The 20,688-nt window shown below is 44.1% G+C and overlaps 1 protein-coding gene across 1 annotated transcript in view; it reads left to right on the top strand.

Annotated features, from left to right (window-relative positions):
• Window positions 1–20,688, top strand: part of SRBD1 (S1 RNA binding domain 1) — a 399,572-nt gene that overhangs the window by 345,518 nt on the left and 33,366 nt on the right. Inside the window, exon 20 of the mRNA XM_082249845.1 lies at window positions 13,272–13,445. Coding sequence (XP_082105971.1) covers window positions 13,272–13,445 — 174 coding nt within the window. The remainder of the gene's footprint in view (window positions 1–13,271; window positions 13,446–20,688) is intronic.

The raw sequence follows: 20,688 nt of genomic DNA, 5'->3' as shown, positions 1-20,688 counted from the left end.
CATATTTTTTCTTTAGCTACATTGGAAAAAAATCATAAGGATGTGCCTCTTTGAAACTCTAGTTGAGGGGTGTCAAACTCCATTTCATTGGGGGCCACATCAGCATTATGATTACCCTCAAAGGCGCAGTTGTATCAGTAATACTGGATGTCCAGAGCACCACACCCCCCCCTTTACATCAGATGTCAAGAGCCCCCCTCCCTTGCATCACAGTTCACCCCTCTTACCTTGTGCTTCTGTCAGGAAGAAGCTGGGGGCAGAGCTGGGAAGTGGAAAGTGCAGGGTCTGGAGGAGGAGTTCTGTCCCCTTCTCTACCAACAACTGCTGAGACAAGATGGGAAGGGAGACAGGGGTGCCGCAGCTGCGGGAGAATTTCGAGGGTCGCATGAAATGGCCTAGGGAGCCAGATTCAGTCCGCGGGCCTTATGTGCACTATTTCAAATGCCAATTGTGTTTACCAAAGGTGCAATTGTACTATATCAAATTAATTTATTGTTTTGAAGTTTCCTTTGACAAGACATATATTGATATTAGAAGAGTTTATTTTGGGTCTGCAATAATTATTAGAAGCATTGGTTACCTTGTTCTTGAAATTTGCCCAGCCCTGGCATTAACCTTAGATTTAATATAGAATATACTTCTACCTATTATTGCCACACTAAAAGTAGTAAATCACTTACACACAGAATAATGTACAGGGCCACATCAGTGCGTGAAATGTCATCTATATTACATGTTATATTTCAGAGGCTTTAAAAGGCATTGGCTGAACCAGATTTCTCTTTCGTTTATTGACGGACATAGCTCCTGATCTTCTTACCCATGGGGTTATACTGCCCCCTACAGGAGTAGGACACTAGGCAGAAAAAAAGTCTGGCTACACCTATGGGCAGTCCCGAGGGGTATACTCCCTCTCTCTGCTATAGGTACTCAGATTTTTTCTGCCAAGCCAGGAGTAAGGACCTAGTTCCTTTGCTGGGATCTCTGGTCCTGGCAATTTATTTTTTTTAGATAGATATTTCTCCTGTTTTTTTCCTGTGAGTTCTACAATCAGCTGCCGGACTGGGCGAGATCCCAGTTTAGATCTAAATCTAGATCCAATGGTCACCCCAGTCTGGCCAGCGAGTGCACGCAGACCTCAGCAGCTCTGCACTGGTTTTGTCGTGACATAGCCCTGCGAGTAAAACGCCTTGCGAGGTCACATACGACCTGGTTTTGGCCCGAGTCGCATCGTTCCTCCTGGCCGACAGCCCCCCATTTCTATGGAGAGGAGGTTCTGTCTGGAGTGGTGCCCGATTCCTGGTATGGTAAGTAGCTGTCCCCCACTCTCCCCCTGGAGGGTTTCGGGGTGGACGTGGGCCCCTCCATGAGACAGTCAGACCCCTGGGTTCCCCTCCTTCCCGTTAGGCACCCCTTTCATCAGTCTGTTGGTCTCTGTGGGCCATATCGCCCCCCATTCCCCCTCCTTCACTGGGGCTGTACGGTGGCCTGGTCCACCGCCTAGGGTGGGGGCAGGGTGCTGTGCTGGCGATGGGGGGCAGGGGGGTGTGCCGCCAGCGACTGGGTGATCAGCTGTTGGGGGGGCCTGTACCTGGTGGGGACTCCTGCCTGGGCCCCCCTTCCTGCCTGTGCCGTTTCCTTAGGCTTGGGATCCCTCCTGGGTCCCTGGGAGCCTCCTGGTGCCAGACGGGCCACCATTTTCTTATAGCCTGTGTGCTCAATGCACGGCGGCCATGTTTGTGTAGTCCAGCGGCCATTTTGCAGTGGTTTGCCATTGAAAATTGCGGCGGCCACGACAGTGGAGCCCTCTGGGTTGTGATTTCGGCGGTGGGAGCCCCTCCTCATCCCGTGATGCTGACTTCTAGATCATTTAATTTCCTGATCGCGGCATGTGCAGTGCAGACTCTTCTGGTGGTTGCAGTGCCTGGTTTCTGTTTGGTGGTGAGTCCAGTGGGGCCCTCTCCCTCTCTGCTGAGGATCGATTATGTGCTCTGTTACTGGCGACCGAGTGGTGCTGCCAGAGCGGTGGGGGCGTCCCTTAGCAGTGTTTTACACTTTTTTGTGGGGTCCCTCTCGTGACTCATGGAGTCTTTGGAGCACATCTCCCCTCCTGATCCCCTCTCTGAGGCTGCGGGGCCCTCCTGGTCCCATCCATCGTTCGATGCACTGACAGCGGTTCTGAAAACCTTTGTGTCCCGGTGGAGGTGGTTTTTGGGTGATGGGCTGGCAAAAAGCACCCCCTGCCTCATCTGTCTCATCAGATCCTGAATCTGATTTGACCGCCGTGGACATGGGTCACCCTGCTGGGTCTGCGACCACGCGCCCTGGATCCTCAGATAGTGAGGAGGATTCCACCTCTTCTGCAGCCGCATACGAAAAGGTGCTGGCGGACACACTGATTGTAGCTGTGCGTGAGACCTTAATGAGGGAGGACGGAAGCTGCAGCTGCGATGGAGGCGCAGGTTCCCTTTGGCACTCACAAGCCATCCAGAGTGGAAAAGGTGTTCCCTTTCTCCTCCTATTTTGACAGAATTGTCACTAAAGAGTGACGATGACCAAATCGTCCCCTTGGGGTCCCTAAGCGATTTGCTATGCGATACCCCCATGAGGAGTCCCTTCTTAAGAAGTGGACTGTTCCACCGGTGGTGGGCCCTCCGGTTTCCAGTTTAAACAAGACAACCATGATTCCTGTTTAAGAGTTCCCGGCCTTTAAGGACCCGGCTGACAGGAAGGCGGAGGCTGAGGCCTGCATTATGTACACCCTGGCTGGTTCGGCACTTAGGCCGATATCACCATTGCCCTGGTGTCACAGACTCTGATCGAATGGGCTAGGCTTTTGCACCGTGATCTGGAAGGGGAGTAGCTCCCCCCTGCCTTTGCTATGCTGGCCGACCAGCTGGTCCAGGCACTGCAGTTGGTCTGTGATGTCTCTTTGGATGCGGCTCTCCTAGTGGCTCTGCTCTCTGTTTCGGCAGTGGTCCTTTGGCGTGTCTTTTGGCTCAAATGCTGGTCTGCAGACCATACTTCTAAAAAGGCCTTGACTGATCTTTCCTTTCAAGGAGATCGCCTGTTTGGTGCGGTTTGGTGATGACATCATTAAAGGTCTCACAGGGAGAAAGAGTACCTTTCTTCTGCAGGCTACTAAGGGCAAGGACCCTTGTCGTAGATGTGGGCCCTCCTTCTCGGCTTACAAGCAGTTGTTTTGTCCCTCAGGGTCGACTGACAAGGGATCGGAGCCCTTCGAAACCTCCTCTGGAGCATCCAAGCAAACTTGGTCTGGCAAGTCAAATGCGGGCTTCTCCAGACCTGCGGACAAAGCCCCTTCAGCATGAAGGTGCGCCCTCATCCGTATCGGGGGTGGGGGGACATCTTTGCTGGTTTTCAGACCCGTGGACCCCCCTGGTACAAGAACAAGTGGGTACACAAGGTCATAGGTTCCGGCTACAAGATCGAGTTTCGTTCTTATCCTCCAGTAAGATTCTTCTTTCCAATGTGCGACTGTCCTCGGTCTGCTTACAGGCTCTTTTTGGGGCAGTGCAAGACCTATAACTTCAATGGGTGGTTGCCCCAGTTCTGACTTCTCTTAGGGTTCATCCTCGCTCTTGTTCGGTGGCTCGGATCTTGACCTTCTTTCAATGGGGGGTTGAGCAGAAACTGGCCTTGAGTACTATCAAGGGTCAGGTGTCGGCCTTAGCGGTCTTATTTCAACGGCCCTTGGCCACATACTCCCTGAGGAGTACCTTTCTTCAGGTAGTTAGGCACTTGACACCTCCAGTGCGGTCTCTGTTGCTGCCTTGGGATCTCGATTTGGTGCTCTGTCGTCCAGAAGCCTCTTTTTGAGAATCTTCGGGAGATTCCCCTGCTCACGCTGTCCCAGAAGGTGGCCTTTTGGTGGGTTTCACCTCTGCATGCAGGGTGTCGGAATTGGCTGCGTTATCTTGTCGTTCACCATACTGGTGATTCACAGTGATTAGGTGGTTTTTCGTCCCTGTCCGTCATTCCTTCCTCAGGTTGAGATTTTGATTTGAATGAAGACCTAGTGTTGCCTTCCCTGTGTCCCAGGCCAACCCATCCGAAGGAAATTGCTCTGTATGCCTTGGATGTGGTCTCGGGCAATTCGGGTGTACCTGGCCGCTTCGGAGTCTTTTAGGAAGTCATACTTACTATTTGTGTTCACGGATGGGCCTCAGAAAGGGTTGTCCGTTTCCTCTGCGATCATTTCCAGATGGATCAGATGGACGGTGGTTCTGGTCTATTCCATCCAGGGTCAGGTTCCTCCTTTCCCTGTCAAGGCGCATTCTACTCGGGTGCTCAGTGCCTCCTGGGCTTTCAGTCATCAGGCGTCAGTGACACAGGTTTGCAAGGCGGCCTCCTGGTCCTCGGTGCACACTTTCACATGGTTCTATAAAGTGGATGTGTTGGCGTCTGCGGATGCTTCCTTTGGCCGCAAGATTTTTGCAGGCTGCTGTTTAGAGTATCTGGTCTTCTGTGAGAGTGTATTGTTTTTTTTCAGGTGAGCTCCAGTTGTTTTGGTTGACCTCCTGTTTGCCTGGTTGACTATAGTTAGCCTTGGGAATTTGTTTTTTGCTGTTCCCACTCTTCATGTTTAACACTGCTTTGGTACGTTCCAATAGTTAAAAAGATCAGGCGCTGTATGCGTCAATAAAACAAAAGAGTAAATGGCTTTTTTCACTTACCGTAAAATCCATTTCTCTGATGTTCATTGACGAACACAGCACCCACCACTCTGTGGAGTTGTAATTTTTACTGCTTGTAACAAAACTGAGTACCTATAGCAGAGAGAGGGAGTATACCCCCCTGGGACTGCCCATAGGCATAGCCAGACTTTTTTGTGCCTAGTGGCATACTCCTGTAGGGGGCAGTATAACCCAATGGTTAAGAAGATCAGGAGCTGTCTCCGTCAATGAACATCAGAGAAATGGATTTTACTGAAAGTCAAAAATCCCATTTTTTTCCCAAATTAAGTGCAGGCTTTACAGAATATACTGCTTTTCTAAAGCTGGTTTTATGTATTGTGCTGTAAGAATCCAAAAAAATAGGCCAGTTTTATTGTGTATATATTACAGTCCTTTACTGTTCACAAAGCACATGCTGCTATACGTTAGATGTAAGAAGTATAAACACAGGTATGAGATCTGTTCGGCAGAGACCCCTTATCTCCGGTGATCTGAAATACAGAAAGGCAAAACCAGTAAGTATTTGTTTTATGTCTTTAAAAAATGTCATCCATTCAGATGGGATTTCCATGATTTTATCTACTGAAGCTAAATTATTAAAGGCAAACTTTCCTACATACAATTTACAGTGGGGAACATAATTATTTGATCCCTTGCATATTTTTCGTAAGTTTGCACACTTACAAAGAAATGGTCTATAAATGTTTTATCATAGGGGTATTTTAAAAGAAAGAGAATATCAACCAAAAGTCCAGAAAAAACACATAATACAAATGTTATAAATTGAGTTGCAGTTCAGTGAGTAAAATAAGTATTTAATCCCCTACCATCCATCAATAATTCTGGCTCCCACAGACTGGCTACAGTATATGCTCATGTGGTACTAATATTAGTCCTATCAATTTAACCACTTAAGCCCCGGGAGATTTTACCCCCTTCCTGACCAGGGCCTATTTTGCAATTCGGCACTGCGTGATTTTAACGGACAATTGCGCGGTCGTGCGACGCTGTACCTAAACGAATTTGACGTCCTTTTTTTCCCACAAACAGAGCTTTCTTTTGGTGGTATTTCATCACCTGTGCGATTTTTGATCATGCGCTATAAACAAAAAAAGTGCGTCAATTTTGCAAAAATAACAATATTTTTCATTTTTTTATATGAAATTCCCCAAAAAAATGTAAAAATCAAAATTTTTTAACATTTTCGGCTAATTTGTTTTATGCTACATATGTTTGGTAAAAAAAAATCGCAAAAAGCGTATATTGATCGGTTTGCGCAAAAGTTATCGCGTTTACTAACAAAGGGAAAGATTTTTGTCATTTTTGTTGTTTTTTTTTTTTTAACGAGTAATGGCGGCGATCTGCGATTTTTTTTTTGTTTTTTGCGGGACTGCGACATTGCGGCGGACAGATCGGACCCTTGACTGACATTTTTGACCCTTTTGGGGTTACCAGTGACATTACTACAGTAATCAGTGCTATACATATGCACTGTTACTGTAAAAATGACACTGGCAGTGAAGGAGTTAACTGTATTGGAGAGGAAGGGGTTAAGTGTGTCCTAGGGGCGTGTTTCTAACTGTGATTGGCTGTGGCTACTAGTGTAAGAACAGAAATCAACGGTCCTACATAGTAGAACCGTCTGATCTCCATTCTTACACAGGGGAGACTGACTTTCTCCCGCTCTAATGGACGTTCGTGAGTGACCGGCGGACATCGGGTCCGCCGGGCACACGCGCAGGGGGGTCCGTGACCGCGCGGGAGTGGCAGCCCGCCTCCGGCGGTGCGCGCGCGCGCTCCCTAGAGCCTCACAGGCTAGCGACGTAGCCCTATGTCGCTTTGCCTGTGAGGCAGGGCTGACTGCCGACGTAAATAGTCATGCGGCGGTCGGCAAGCAGTTAAGTAGGTGCACCCAAGAACAACTCATTATGTGTATAAAAGACACCTTTCCACAGAATCTTTCTTCCATTCAAACTTCACAATCGTGGGCAAGATCAAAGAGCTGTTAGAGGACTTTAAGGACAAGATTGTAGATCTGCATAAGGCTGCAGACAACTGTTGGAGTAATTATTTGCAAATGGAAGAAATACAACCATCAATCGCCCTCGGTCTGGAGCTCCAGGCAAGATTTCACCTCATGGGGTAAGGATGATCATGAGAAAAATGAGGGATCAGCCCGGAGCTACACAGGAAGATCTTGTGAATGATTTCAAGGCAGTTGGGACCACAGTCAACAAACAAATCATTAGTAACACAATACGCTGCCATGGATTGAAATCTTGCAGCGCCTGCAAGGTCCCCCTCCTCAAGAAGGCACATGTACAGACCCATCTAAAATTTGCCAATGAACATCTAAATGATTCAGAGAAGGATTGGGAGAAAGTGCTGTGGTCAGATGAGACCAAAATTCAGCTCTTTGGCATTACCTCGACTCGCCGTGTTTGGAGGAAGAAAAATGCTGATTATGACCCTAAGAACACCATCTCTACTGTCAAGCACAGAGGTGAATACATTATGCTTTGGGGCTGTTTCTCTGCTAAAGGTACAGGTCGACTTTGTCGCATTGAGAGGCCAATAGATGTGGCCATGTCCTGTAAAATCTTGGATGAGAGCCTTCTTCCCTCAGCCAGAACACTGAAGATGGGTCATGGATGGGTCTTCCAGCATGACAATAACCCAAAACATACCGCCAAGGCAACAAAGGAGTGGCTTAAGAAGAAGCACATTCAGGTCATAGAGTGGTCTAGCCAGTCTCCAGACCTTAGTCCTATATTAAGTTTATATGAAGGGAGCTGAAACTTCGAGTTGCCAAGCGACCGCCAAGAAACCTTAAGGAAGATTGGAACAAAATCCCTCCTGAGATGTGTGCAAACTGGTAATCAACTACAAGAAACATATTACCTCTGTGCTTGCCAACAAGGGTTTCTCTACCAAGTACTAAATCATGTTTTGCTTACTCATTTTACTTACTGAACTGCAACTCAATTTATAACATTTGAATCGTGGTTTTTTTTTGCAGGGGATCATATCATTATTTTTCCCGCTGTACTTCTTTTAATTTTTTTGCATGTTAACCGCTTCAATACTGGGCACTTAACCCCCTTCCTGCCCAGGCCAATTTTCAGCTTTCATTGCTGTCACACTTTGAATGACAATTGCGTGGTCATGCAACGCTGTACCCAAATTTAATTTTTATCATTTTTTTTCACACAAATAGAGCTTTCTTTTGATGGTATTTAATCACTGCTGGGTTTTTTATTTTTTGGTAAAAAAAAAATGGAAACAGACCAAACATTTTGAAAAATAAAAAAAGGTTTTTCTTAGTTTGTCAGAAAATTTTGTAAATAAGTAATTGTTCTCCTTTACTGATGTGCGCTGATAAGGTGGCACTGATGGGCTGCACTGAAGGCCACTGATGAGGAGGCACTAATATGCCGCACTGATAGGTGGCACTAATGGGTATTTATGGGCAATGACAGGCATCACTGATGGGCACAGATTAGCATCACAAATGGTCACTGACTGACATCACTGCTGGGCACTGTTGGGGCTGCACAGATAATCTGGGCACTGATGATAAGTGCCCTAATTATCTGTACAGGTCTCCCCTGCGAGGAGATGCGGCTGATCGGCTCTCCTCTCATCATACTCTGTCAATGTGAGGTGAGGAGAGCTGATAAACGGCACTTCTGTGTTCGGCACGCTGAACGAGAGAGCGGTGACACTTCTTTCTATACAGCGGGCATGAGGTGAATAAAATCTGATTATTATTATTTATTTTTTTTGCTAGAAAACACTTTAATTCTCTAATGATATACTTTCTGAAAGCAGGGGCCCTGAAGAATTAAGTGGTAGTTGCATTTGTTTGTGTCACACAATATTTGTAAAAATTAATTTTGGTGCAAACAAATACAATAATTATACCCAATTTTTTGGTAAAATATAAAAGATAGGGTTGTGTCAAGTAAATGGATACCAAACATGTGAAGCTTTAAAACTGCACATGCCCCTGAAATCAGTCAAAAATGATGGTACCCAAAATTCTCCATAGATGCCTTTAAATGAGACCCACTTTGCATTAATAATGAATTATGGCCATAAAATAATTGCTTTCACTCAGATGTAGTGATATCTCATTGCAATTTATGTTTACATACACATCTACACTGTGCATTTGTATTTGGGTGTGTACAAAGGTGATGGGGTTGCTTTAAAAACACATTTTTTTTCTCTTCATTTAACTTCATTGTTATCAGAATGTTAGAGCGCCCCCCATCCCCTATGTGATGGCATGAGCAGATGACAGGTTCTGTTTTTTGGAGACATCAGGGATCTATTAGACCCCTAATGTCGCTACTGCAGCTAATAAAGCACAGATCATGCCTGATTAGCTGTTACCTTGGCTACAGAGTCTGGTGGAATGACAGCTCTGAGCTCAGAAGTTTTTCTCTCTGTGTATTCTTTGCACTGCAGCACACATGCCTGGCTCCTTGTGTTGGTACCATATCTGCCTGTAGATCTAGCTGGTACCACACTCCGACACGCCCCCACTCTGTGCCATCCACCATATAAGATAGATGTTGGAGATGTCTCTCAGAGGGGAACTTTATTTACATATAAGGAGGCCCTGCCCTAACATTTGCCCTTACTGGACACACATCCACCTTCTGATAGAGAAAATCTCTGGATTTGACAGAAGTGGTCCCTGCTTATACATTTGTTAAACACTGCCAAAATACTCATTCCCAACTTATGGAACTCTATCAAGGTACCGGAGATCCCAGGTTGGTTTCGCAGAGTTGATCAGGTAGCGGAGATGGATGAATCGGTACATATTAGCAGAGAAACAGTGCTTTCCTATGTGAAAACATGAACTGGTTGGCTTCTGTTTAAAGATTCTGATGTATACAAACAGTACCAAAACGAGCATTAGCCACTGGAACTGGCTCAACACCCCCCCCCCCCCCCCCCCCAGGGCGATACTGTTCTTTTCACACTCAGGGGACATCTGGCATTGCTCTATCCCCTTCCTATACCACCTCTTCTACCACGCCCTCCCCTTTTCCCCCAGGCCAATGCTCTTTACCTTTTCCCCACCGCCCCTCCCCCCCCCTTTTTTTTTCTCTCCCCCCCCCATTTCCCCCTTTTTTTCCTACCATCTTCTTTTTGTCCTAGAATACCCCATACAAGCTCAGGTTCTGCTATCATTCCTCCTGTATAACCTGGCTAACCTCCTACCACCCAGCGGGGCTAATGCATAGATGAACCCTCTTACTCAATTACTTTCCTCGTCCTCACTTCCTTCACCCCCCCCCTGGGCGGGGGGGGGGGGGGGGGGGACATAATTTACCACAACCATGAAAAAGAGGAGCACAAGCGCCATTCGTAATACTTGAAGTTGTTTGCTTTTTCTGTTTTCTTCCACACATTGTTTGAATGAACCGAAGTACATATCATTGAGTAGTTAGTGCCGTTACATTACTGTTAGATTGCCTTCTGTTCCAAACGCATATTCTTCGGGAAACTCATGGGAACTGTGGTCGCTGTGACATCATGTTATGATTCTACTCATGCCATGTGTTCTACAAACTGTTTCTCTGTTTTCAATAAAAAAAACTTTATGTGAAAACAAAAAGTATCTGCCTGGAGTCCAGCTTTAAAGTGATTGAAAACCCTCACCTTGTAAAGCAACCCATTCAGTTTAAAATAGAAATGAATGGCAAAACATTTGTGTATATATATATATAAACAAATGTATAAATACCTTTTTTCACCTTTTTTTTTTTTTTATAAGAGATCACATTCCCTTTGTTCTCAGCTGCATAAGAGTTGGGGGAGGAGAAACAGCAGCACACTGATCTTTCCAGTGAAAAAGGGGGGGGGCATTTCAGGACGAGTCTAATCATTGGAGGAGAGCAGGCCGAGTTCCCTGAACAGCTAGAGAACTGACCACAGGTGTTTTCCTGCTAAGTCCAGGTTCACACTAGGGCGACCTGTGAGGCGACCTGGTCGCCTCACAGGTCGCCTCCCATAGGGAAGCTGCGGACCCGTTCTAATAGGAGCGACACAAGTCGCTCCGACTTAGAAAAATGGTCTGGAGCTTCTTTGGGGCGACCAGGAGGCGACCGCCATAGACTTCAATGTTATGAAGTCCGTGGCGGCCACTCCGGGGTCGCGGCGGGCTGCTCACACCGCGACCTCGGAGGTCGCGGTGCGAAGTAGAGTCGCCCGTATGTGAACGGGGCCTTAGTGTGTTCAGTTTTTATTTGGAAAGCAGAGGGACTGGCAGGAACACCCGAGATTTCACCAAAAGGAAGCAATACAAAGAGAGTAGGAGACTTTCTCATACAAGTACATGGTACAGCAGGACACAGAGAAAGAGATGTACACCGCTCAGACAGTTTGGAACTTCACAGCCAGCCTTGGGTGCAGGACCTCGGATCGCCACCGCAGACAGGAAACAAGAGAAATGGCCGCACACCAGGCAATAGCTCACGATGAATGGCTTTATTAAACAAGGATGCAAGGTACAGCAAAATGGATGATAGACATGTTTCACATGACTCAAAGCGTGCTTGTTCACTACTACTAGCTAGAGAACTGACCACAGGTGTTTTCTCCTGCTTAGTGTGTTCAGTTTTTATTTGGAAAGCAGATGGACTGGCAGAAACACCAGGGATTTCACCAAAAGAAAGCAATACAAAGAGAGCTAGAGACTTTCTCATACAAGTAAATGGTACGGCAGGCACATATCAATAATTTAAAATGTTGGGTTTACATAGTCTTTAGCTTCCCACTATATACAGTTCTATTCAAAATTATTCAACCCCCACTGAAATTGATTGTTTTGGCCAGTTTGACATTGATTCAGTCATCCTGCTTACAATTAAATCAAAGAAGCACGTGTAGGTCAGACAAATATAACATAACATTTATAATGAAATAACCACAAATGTCTTTTCTGTGCTCACATCATTATCAGTTTTATTCAACCCCCAAGTGACATTCAATCTTAGTACTTAGTACAACATCCTTTTACAGTTATAACAGCTTTTAAACGTGAAGCATAGATTGACACAAGTGTCTTGCAGCGATCTACGGGTATCTTCGCCCATTCGTCATGGGCAAAAGCCTCCAGTTCAGTCACATTCTTAGGCTTGTGCACTGCAACTGCTTTCTTTAAGTCCCACCAGAGGTTCTCAATCGGATTTAAGTCTGGTGACTGTGATGGCCACTCCAAAATGTTCCAGCCTTTAATCTGCAACCATGCTCTAGTGGAATGGAGGTATTCTTGGGATCATTGTCCTGTTGAAAGGTCCAACGTCTCCCAAGCCTCAGGTTTGTGACAGACTGCATCACATTGTCATCCAATATCGCCTGGTACTGAAGAGAATTCATGGTACCTTGCACACGCTGAAGCTTCCCTGTACCTGCAGAAGCAAAACAGCCCCAAAGCATGATTGACCCCCCGCCATGCTTCACAGTAGGCAAGGTGTTCTTTTCTTCATAGGCCTTGTTCTTCCTCCTCCAAACATAGCGTTGATCCATGGGCCCAAACAGTTCTAATTTTGTTTCATCAGTCCACAGAACACTATCCCAAAACTTCTGTGGTTTGTCCACATGACTTTTGGCATACTGCAGTCGACTCTTCTTATTCTTTGGAGACAGCAAGGGGGTGCGCCTGGGAGTTCTGGCATGGAGGCCTTCATTATGCAGTGTGCGCTGTATTGTCTGAGCAAAAACTTCAGTACCCACATCTGACAAATCTTTTCTCAGCTCCTCAGCAGTCACACAGGGACTTTTCTCAACTCTACGCTTCAGGTAGCGCACAGCATTTGAAGTCAGCATCTTCTTTCTGCTACGACCAGGTAGCGTTTCAACAGTGCCCTTTGCCTTGAATTTGCAAATGATGCTTCCTATGGTGTCTCTTGGTATGTTTAACATCTTTGCAATCTTCTTATAGCCATTGCCCTTCCTGTGAAGAGTAATCACCTCTTCTCTTGTCTTCCTGGACCATTCTCTTGACTTCACCATGTTTGTAACCACACCAGTAAATGTCTAGAAGGAGCTGAGTAGCACAGTCATTTTAAAGCTGCCTAATTGGTGCTTATTAGGCTTTATTGCTGCTCCCTGACATCCACAGGTGTTTTCAATACCTGATTGAAAACACTTCAATGAACCTCTGTTCTTCAGAGTGGTATTCTTTAAGGGGTTGAATAATTGTGTCAATGGAGAATTCACAAAAGAAACATTTACTACTGTATTACAAAACCAATTGATGTCATTTTAGTTGCATATGGTTCTTTAAGAAGTCCTTGTTGGATTTCATTCTGAATACAATTACAAATGTACACTAAATTCCCTAAAACCCTTTACAGCATTGGGGGGTTGAATAATTTTGAATACAACTGTATTATGTGTACATTTCCTCATAAGAACTACAACATGCAGAGTGCCCCCTCCCTGTGAAAATGCATTTAATTTCTTTATGATTTGAGTCCTTTTGTAATAGTTATATGATGAAAACTCACATCAGAATGGTGGTGGGTCTAAAGGATTGCGTTTCTTTCATAGGGACCGTATGGCAGATGAGAACTCCAATCTTCCTGGACCGTGTGCACCAACATCCAACACCACTGCTCCCAAAGCAGGCAAAAAATCTGCAAAATCCGCACTTAACATTCCTGCCAAGCCAAACCCACTGGATCAGACGTGTATTCATCCTGAGTCATACGGCATAGCAACAAGGTAAGTCAAGTCTTTCTGGATCATATGCATCAACATCAAACACCACTGCTTCCAAACATGGAAAACATGCAGCAGAATCTGCACTCAACATTCCTGCCAAGCCAAACCCACTGGATAATACATGTATTCGTTCTGAATCATACAATATATCAACAAGGTGGGCCAAGTCATTCTACAGCTAGGCCAAGTTCAACCTGATGCCAGTTCAGTGTTCATTCACTTGACCAAGGTACCTTGCTGATAGCCCAGGTGTGTGCAGCCATGGCCAGGAAGCCTGTACAAAGCAATGACGGGCTGACAGCAGCAAAAGCTGCCCACCCCGGTGTTTAGAAGTAATTACACATGGAGTGACTACCTACCGTTATGGACAGATGATACCCCTGGACACAAGCAACTTTGGGCTGCTGTCATTCATTCATTGCTACAGGCTTTCTTGCCATTGCTGTCTAAGTTTATGTTGGGGGGGGGGGGGGATTTTCCAGTTGAGGCATCAAAAAGCCGAGGTGGGGGACTTGAGTCACATGACTTGACTTAAGTCACCAGTTTGAGGACTTGAGACTTGCTTGACTAAAATGAATAAAAGACTCGACTTGACTTTGACTTGGTATTCATGACTTGAGACTTGACTTTGACTTGGGACATATGACTCGAAATGACTTTACTTTTTTAAGTTATTAAATGTTTGCATTTTCTCAAGATGTGTTAAAGCAAAATGAATGTGCCTGTTATGTTTCTGACACCACAGTTACTTAAAACACCTCAGTGTGTTCTGATTTTTAGGACACTGGCTGTTTAACAATGGAAATACTTAACATGTTTTTAGTGACTGTGGTGTTGAAACATGACCGGACGAAGGATTTTGAGCTGTTTGGGCATTTAAAGTGTTTCTTTAATATGCCAAGAAAAAATCACTAAGCAGTTTTGTTAATGTTGAAAATAAAACAAAACCTTTCCTGACCACTGACTTTTAACTGATTTAAAGGTGAAAATTGGGGTAGATCAGTATTTTGACTTGATTGGTGACTTGACCAAAATAAATGACTTGACTTGCTTGACTTCTAGCAGGGACTCGACTTGACTTGCTTGCTATTCGCCGCAGTAACTTGGGACTTGCTTGAGACTTGAAGGTTAAGACTTGAGACTTGCTTGTGACTTGCACATGTGTGACTTACTCCCATGTCTGGCAAAAAGTATTGTTCTTATTGTACAGCATCACTGTACTCAAACAGAGGCTGGATATTATTGGTGCAATAGAGTACCCACCAAATGTGAGTGCATTTTTAAGCAACTTTTGATCGCAATAAATATAAAGGCTAAAGCTCTATCTCTAGTACTTTATTTACAGTACCTTTAAAAAGTATTCATACCCCTTGAAATTTTCCACATTTTGTCATGTTTCAACCAAAAGCGTAAATATGTTTTTTATTGGGATTATTTCAGTAAGATAAAAATCTGACTTTACAACTCCTTTACTGTTAATGTTTTTTTTTTTTTTTTTTAAGATACACTAGCGCTGCATGTTTTGTATATTCACTGATTATTATGATACAGTGGATATAAAAATCTACACACCCGTGGTAAAATGTCAAGTTTCTGTAATGTAAAAAAATGAGACAAAGATAAACCATTTCAGAACTTTTTCCACCTTTAATGTGACTGAACAACTGTACAACTTAGTTGAACAACAAACTGAAATATTTTAGGTGGAGGGAAGTAAAAAATAACTAAAATAATATGGTTGCATAAGTGTGCACACCCCTAATTTAATACTTTGTTGAAGCACCTTTTGATTTTATTACAACACTCAGTCTTTTTGGGTACAGTATCTCACAAAAGTGAGTACACCCCTCACATTTTTGTAAATATTTTATTATATCTTTTCATGTGACAACACTGAAGAAATGACACTTTGTTACAATGTAAAGTAGTAAGTGTACAGCTTGTATAACAGTGTAAATTTGCTGTCCCCTCAAAATAACTCAACACACAGCCATTAATGTCTAAACTGCTGGCAAAAAAAGTGAGTACACCCCTAAGTGACCATGTCCAAATTGGGACGAAAGTATCAATATTTTGTGTGCCCACCATTATTTTCCAGCACTGCCTTAACCCTCTTAGACATGGAGTTCACCAGAGCTTCACAGGTTACCACTGGAGTCCTTTTCCACTCCTCCATGATGACATCACAGAGATGGTGGATGTTAGAGACCTTGCGCTCCTTCATCTTCCGTTTGATGATGCCCCCCCACGGATGCTCAATAGGGTTTAGGTCTGGAGACATGCTTGGCCAGTCCATCACCTTTACCCTCAGCTTCTTTAGCAAAGTATTGGTCATCTTGAAGGTGTGTTTGGGGTCATTATCATGTTGGAATCCTGCCATGCAGCCGAGTCTCTGAAGGGAGGGGATCATGCTCTGCTTCAGTATGTCACAGTACATGTTGGCATTCATGGTTCCCTCAATGAACTGTAGCTCCCCAGTGCCGGCAGCACTCATGCAGCCCCAGACCATGACACTCCCACCACCATGCTTGACTGTAGGCAAGACACACTTGTCTTTGTACTCCTCACCTGGTTGCCGCCACACACGCTTGACACCATCTGAAGGAAATACGTTTATCTTGGTCTCATCAGAACACAGGACATGGTTCCAGCAATCCATGTACTTAGTCTGCTTGTCTTCAGCAAACTGTTTGTGGGCTTTTTTGTGCATCATCTTTAGAAGAGGCTTTTTTTTGGAAGGACAGCCATGCTGTCCAATTTTATGCAGTGTGCGGTGTATGGTCTAAGCACTGACAGGCTGACCCCCCACCCCTTCAACCTCTGCAGCAATTCTGCCAGCACTCATACATCTATTTCCCAAAGACAACCTCTGGATATGACGCTGAGCATGTGCACTCAACTTCTTTGGTCGACCATGGCAAGGCCTGTTCTGAGTGGAACTTGTCCTGTTAAACTGTTGTATGGTCTTGGCCACTGTGTTGCAGCTCAGTTTCAGGGTCTTGGCAATCTTCTTATAGCCTAGGCCATCTTTATGTAGAGCACCAATTTTTTTTTCCAGATCCTCAGAGTTTTTTTGCCATGAGGTGCCATGTTGAACTTCTAGTGACCAGAATGAGAGCGATAACACCAAATTTAACACACCTGCTCCCCAGTCACATCTGAGACCTTGTAACACTAACTTCACTTCACTTTCACTTAGGGGTGTTCTCACTTTTGTTGCCAGCGGTTTAGACATTAATGGCTGTGAGTTGAGATATTTTGAGGGGCAGCAAATGTACACTGTTATACAAGCTGTACACTCACTACTTTACATTGTAGCAAAGTGTAATTTCTTCAGTGTTGTCACATGAAAAGGTATAATAAAATATTTAAAAAATGTGAGGGGTGTACTCACTTTTGTCAGATACTGTATGAGTCTATCAGCATGGCACATCTTGACGTGGCAATATTTGCCCACTCTTCTATGCAAAAACACACTCCAAATCTGTCAGATTGCGAGGGCATCTCCTGTGCACAGCCCTCTTCAGATCACCCCACAGATTTTCAATGGGATTCAGGTCTGGGCTCTGGCTGGGACATATAAAAACTTTAATCTTCTTCTAGTGAAGCCATTTCTTTGTTGATTTGGATGTATGCTTTGGGTCGTTGTCATGCTGAAAGATGAAGTTCCTCTTCATGTTCAGCTTTTTAGCAGAAACCCGAGGCTGGGATTACACTATTGCGAATTGGAATGCGGGGAATGCCTCACTTCCGCTGTAACCAAGTGACGCGGTATAATTTATCAATATCCCACAGCCAAGATGGCTTCTCCAGTTCTAGTAATGCCTCTTCATTGAGCTTGTATTACGGCCGTATTCCATATATGACGCGGTTTGTTCGCCGCTTCCGGTTTATTCCGGAAGTGACGTTGTGTCACTTGGTTACTGCGGAAGTGAGGCTTGAAACGCATGCTGACACCATTTTGGCTCAGCGTAGCGTTACTGGGCAGCCCCTGACAGGTGGGATACGATTTTTAATTAAACTCATATTATAAATACAAGGAACATTTATCTGTTAGGCTGGCAATATCTTCTGAGAAAGGCATATCTGCTGAAACGCGTCAAGGCCACGCCGCTGACAGCCAATCTATGTATTCTTGATGTGTGCATATCCATGGGATGTCTGTAAGTGTACTTGCTTTATTTTAACCAATACATTTTTAGCGGTATTACACTATGGTTTGCTCCTTTTCGGTTTATTCCCAATTCATGGGTTGAATTGGAGCCTCCTTTGTGTTTATACACCTGCTACAAGATTACACTGGAACATCCGAGGACATCACACTTGTCTGGATAACCCACCAGACACCATAAAAGTTGGTTTGACCCAAGTACTATATAGTATTTTGGGTCTTATTCTTCTGGAGAGCGCATATATTATTCACCGTTGGTGTTGGGATCTGCCGTGCACTGTGATCACTTATTGCAATTTTGGAACATCCCCTGTCACTATTTTCACTTGGTGACTGATAATTTACGTTTGGTTTTCATTTCAACCTCTCCTGGGACTGTTTTTGACCTTCACTTTATTATATAAGTTCATATATATGTATAATGTTTAATTAGCACTGCACTTTTTTATATTGGTCAACTTTAAATGATAGCAGGTGTGTACTGACTCCTATTTAACATGAGTTTGAATGCGGTTGCCTAACTCTGAACACAGCTATATCCCCCCAAAATATTTCACTTTGTTTTTCAATTGAGTTGTACAGTTTATAGGTCAAGTTAAAGGCAGAAAAAGTTATGGAAAATTATTTCTTTGTCTAATTTTTTTACATCACAGAAACCTGACATTTTAACAGGGATGTGTAGATTTTCATATCCATTGTATATGTGAGTATCACATTGTGTTAATAAACGTGTCTTTTTATGGCACGTTTCCACTGCAAGTACTGGCTTGGCTCCACTCGGCCCTGCTTGGATCGGTTTGGTTTTCCACTGCATTGTACCGCATTTGTACGGTGTTGGAACGGTTCGGTACGGTTTGCTACGGTTTGCTTTTCCACTAAAGTAAAGTGGGTGGGATAACAACGATTCTCTGACCAATCAGTGGCTAGTAGTGACAAACAGTCAAGGCTGCATGCAAAGGATTGTGGGATATGGTACCAGTACGGCCCTCTTGGAACTACAACTGAGGTGGTACTGTTTAAGCAAGCCGTACCGTTCGGTTCCATGTAGTGGAAAAGCGCCGCCGTACCGTACCGATCCGTTCCAACACCGTACCATGCGGTACCATGCAGTGGAAAAACGCAAAAGCGAGCCGAACCGTTTGGTTCCATGCAGTGGAAAAGCGCCTTTAGTAACCTCATTGGAGCGATTCTTTTTGCTTCCTGTCCTAGTGACACAGAAGGAAATTGGGCAGCAATAAAGCAATTAAAAGCAATAAAGCAAATAAGCCTGCACAGCATTGCAACAGCAATCAGTGGATGACGGATGCAATGCCAGGCTCCTGAAAATTCTTCCTCCTGCTCCTTGTCTGTACTGAGGTTGGAGAGTTATAGAGCTGGAGGAACTGTCAGTGGACTACAAGTGTGGTGATCCTTGCACTTGTGTTCCATTAAAGTATTTGTAAGCACACTTCCTTAAAGGGGCATTATATTACTGCACAATTACGGCTCAGCACATCTTTATTTAACCACTTCAATACCCATCACTTTTACCCTCCTCCTGCCCGGGCCAATTTTCAGCTTTCAGTGCTGGCGCACTTTGAATGACAATTGCGTGCTCATGCAAAACTGTACCCAAACTAAATGTTTTATAATTTTGCTTACACAAATAGAGCTTCCTTTTGGCAGTATCTAATCACCACTGGGTTTTTTATTTTTTTTTCATAAATAAACTCAAAATGTGGGGAAAAAAATGTGTTTTTCTTTGTTTCGGTTATAAAATCTTGCAAATAAATAATTTTTCCTCATGAATTTAGCCCAACATATATTCTGCTACATTTCTTGGGGGAAATAAACCCAAATCCATGTTTTAAGTATATAGGAAAGTTATAGAGTCCACAACCTATGGTATATATATATATGAAAATTGATCAGTCCTGATGAACCGACAGACTATATCACTTCTTGAGGCCCCGTAATGCCAGGACAGTAGGAATACCCCCCAAACAACCCCTTTTTTGGAAAGTAGACAGTCCAAGGTATTTAGTAAGAGGCATTGTGGAGTTTTTGAAGTTGTCATTTTTTGGAATATACAAAAAATATTAAATTTAAAACCCATGCTAAAATAATATGTGAACCGAACCAGTGCTACCTGAAGCTGCTGCTCACTTAGGTAAAAACCAAGATAGAATGGGACATTATAAAAGACAGCACTACCAGGAATGTGAATAAATAATTGATGCAATCCTTAAATAAATAAACAATCTAATTCAAAAATATATAAAGTGCACTAGTGATAAAAAATAAATATATAACAATTAGTACATATAAAATGCAATGTATCCAAGATAGTTAAGGTGCTAAAGTGAAACAGTGCTAAATAAAGTGCAGTCCAAACAAGGTTATTAGTCCACTGAAATATCAAATAAAGTGCTGGACAAAAAGTGCTTGAAGTGCTCCACGCAGTGAAAAGTGCTCCAAACGACCCTTTTGGGGATCCACTCACCAGATACTAGGGATAATCAAGCCTCAAAGAGCAGTGGTTCTCCAAAATAGCCCATGGGGATAGATGGATCAGCACACCTCCAAACAAGCCTCCAACCTCAAGCAATAGCTCCCTCTCGGTTAGGCACTCCGATGGCAAAGGAACTGGTTAATCCTCGCTCACTCCTGCAAGTCTGCTGCACTTTTTGTCTTCCTCCTCCGATCGCTGTTCCAGCAGGATCTCCGCCTCTTCATACACACTCAGGGAGGAGAGAAAGGGGAAGGATATACAGTACATACACACACAGCACCTCCCTGAGTGGAAATGAGCTCTCTCAACCAACATTAACTATAATTAATCCTTGTGCTACTAGCATTAGTAAAAAGATAGGAAGGTATATTATATTTACTTATTTTCCTTTTCTTTCTTTTTTTTTTTTTTACATTTCTTCAGTTGCTTCCTATCTTCTGGCCTAGGCCAAAATGATGTCATACATCCCAGGAGTCTTCATGGGCATTTTTTTCTTTAATTGGGAGGAGGGGCTTTCCCAGCCAAGCATACCCTTCCACCTGCATTCTTGAGCTAAGGGCAGATGGATTCCAGGAAGTAAA

This window comes from Pelophylax lessonae, assembly GCF_965119305.1.
Source record: "Pelophylax lessonae genome assembly, chromosome: 3".
NCBI classification, from domain to species: Eukaryota; Metazoa; Chordata; class Amphibia; order Anura; family Ranidae; genus Pelophylax; species Pelophylax lessonae.
This window is presented reverse-complemented; position numbering and strand designations above follow the sequence as displayed.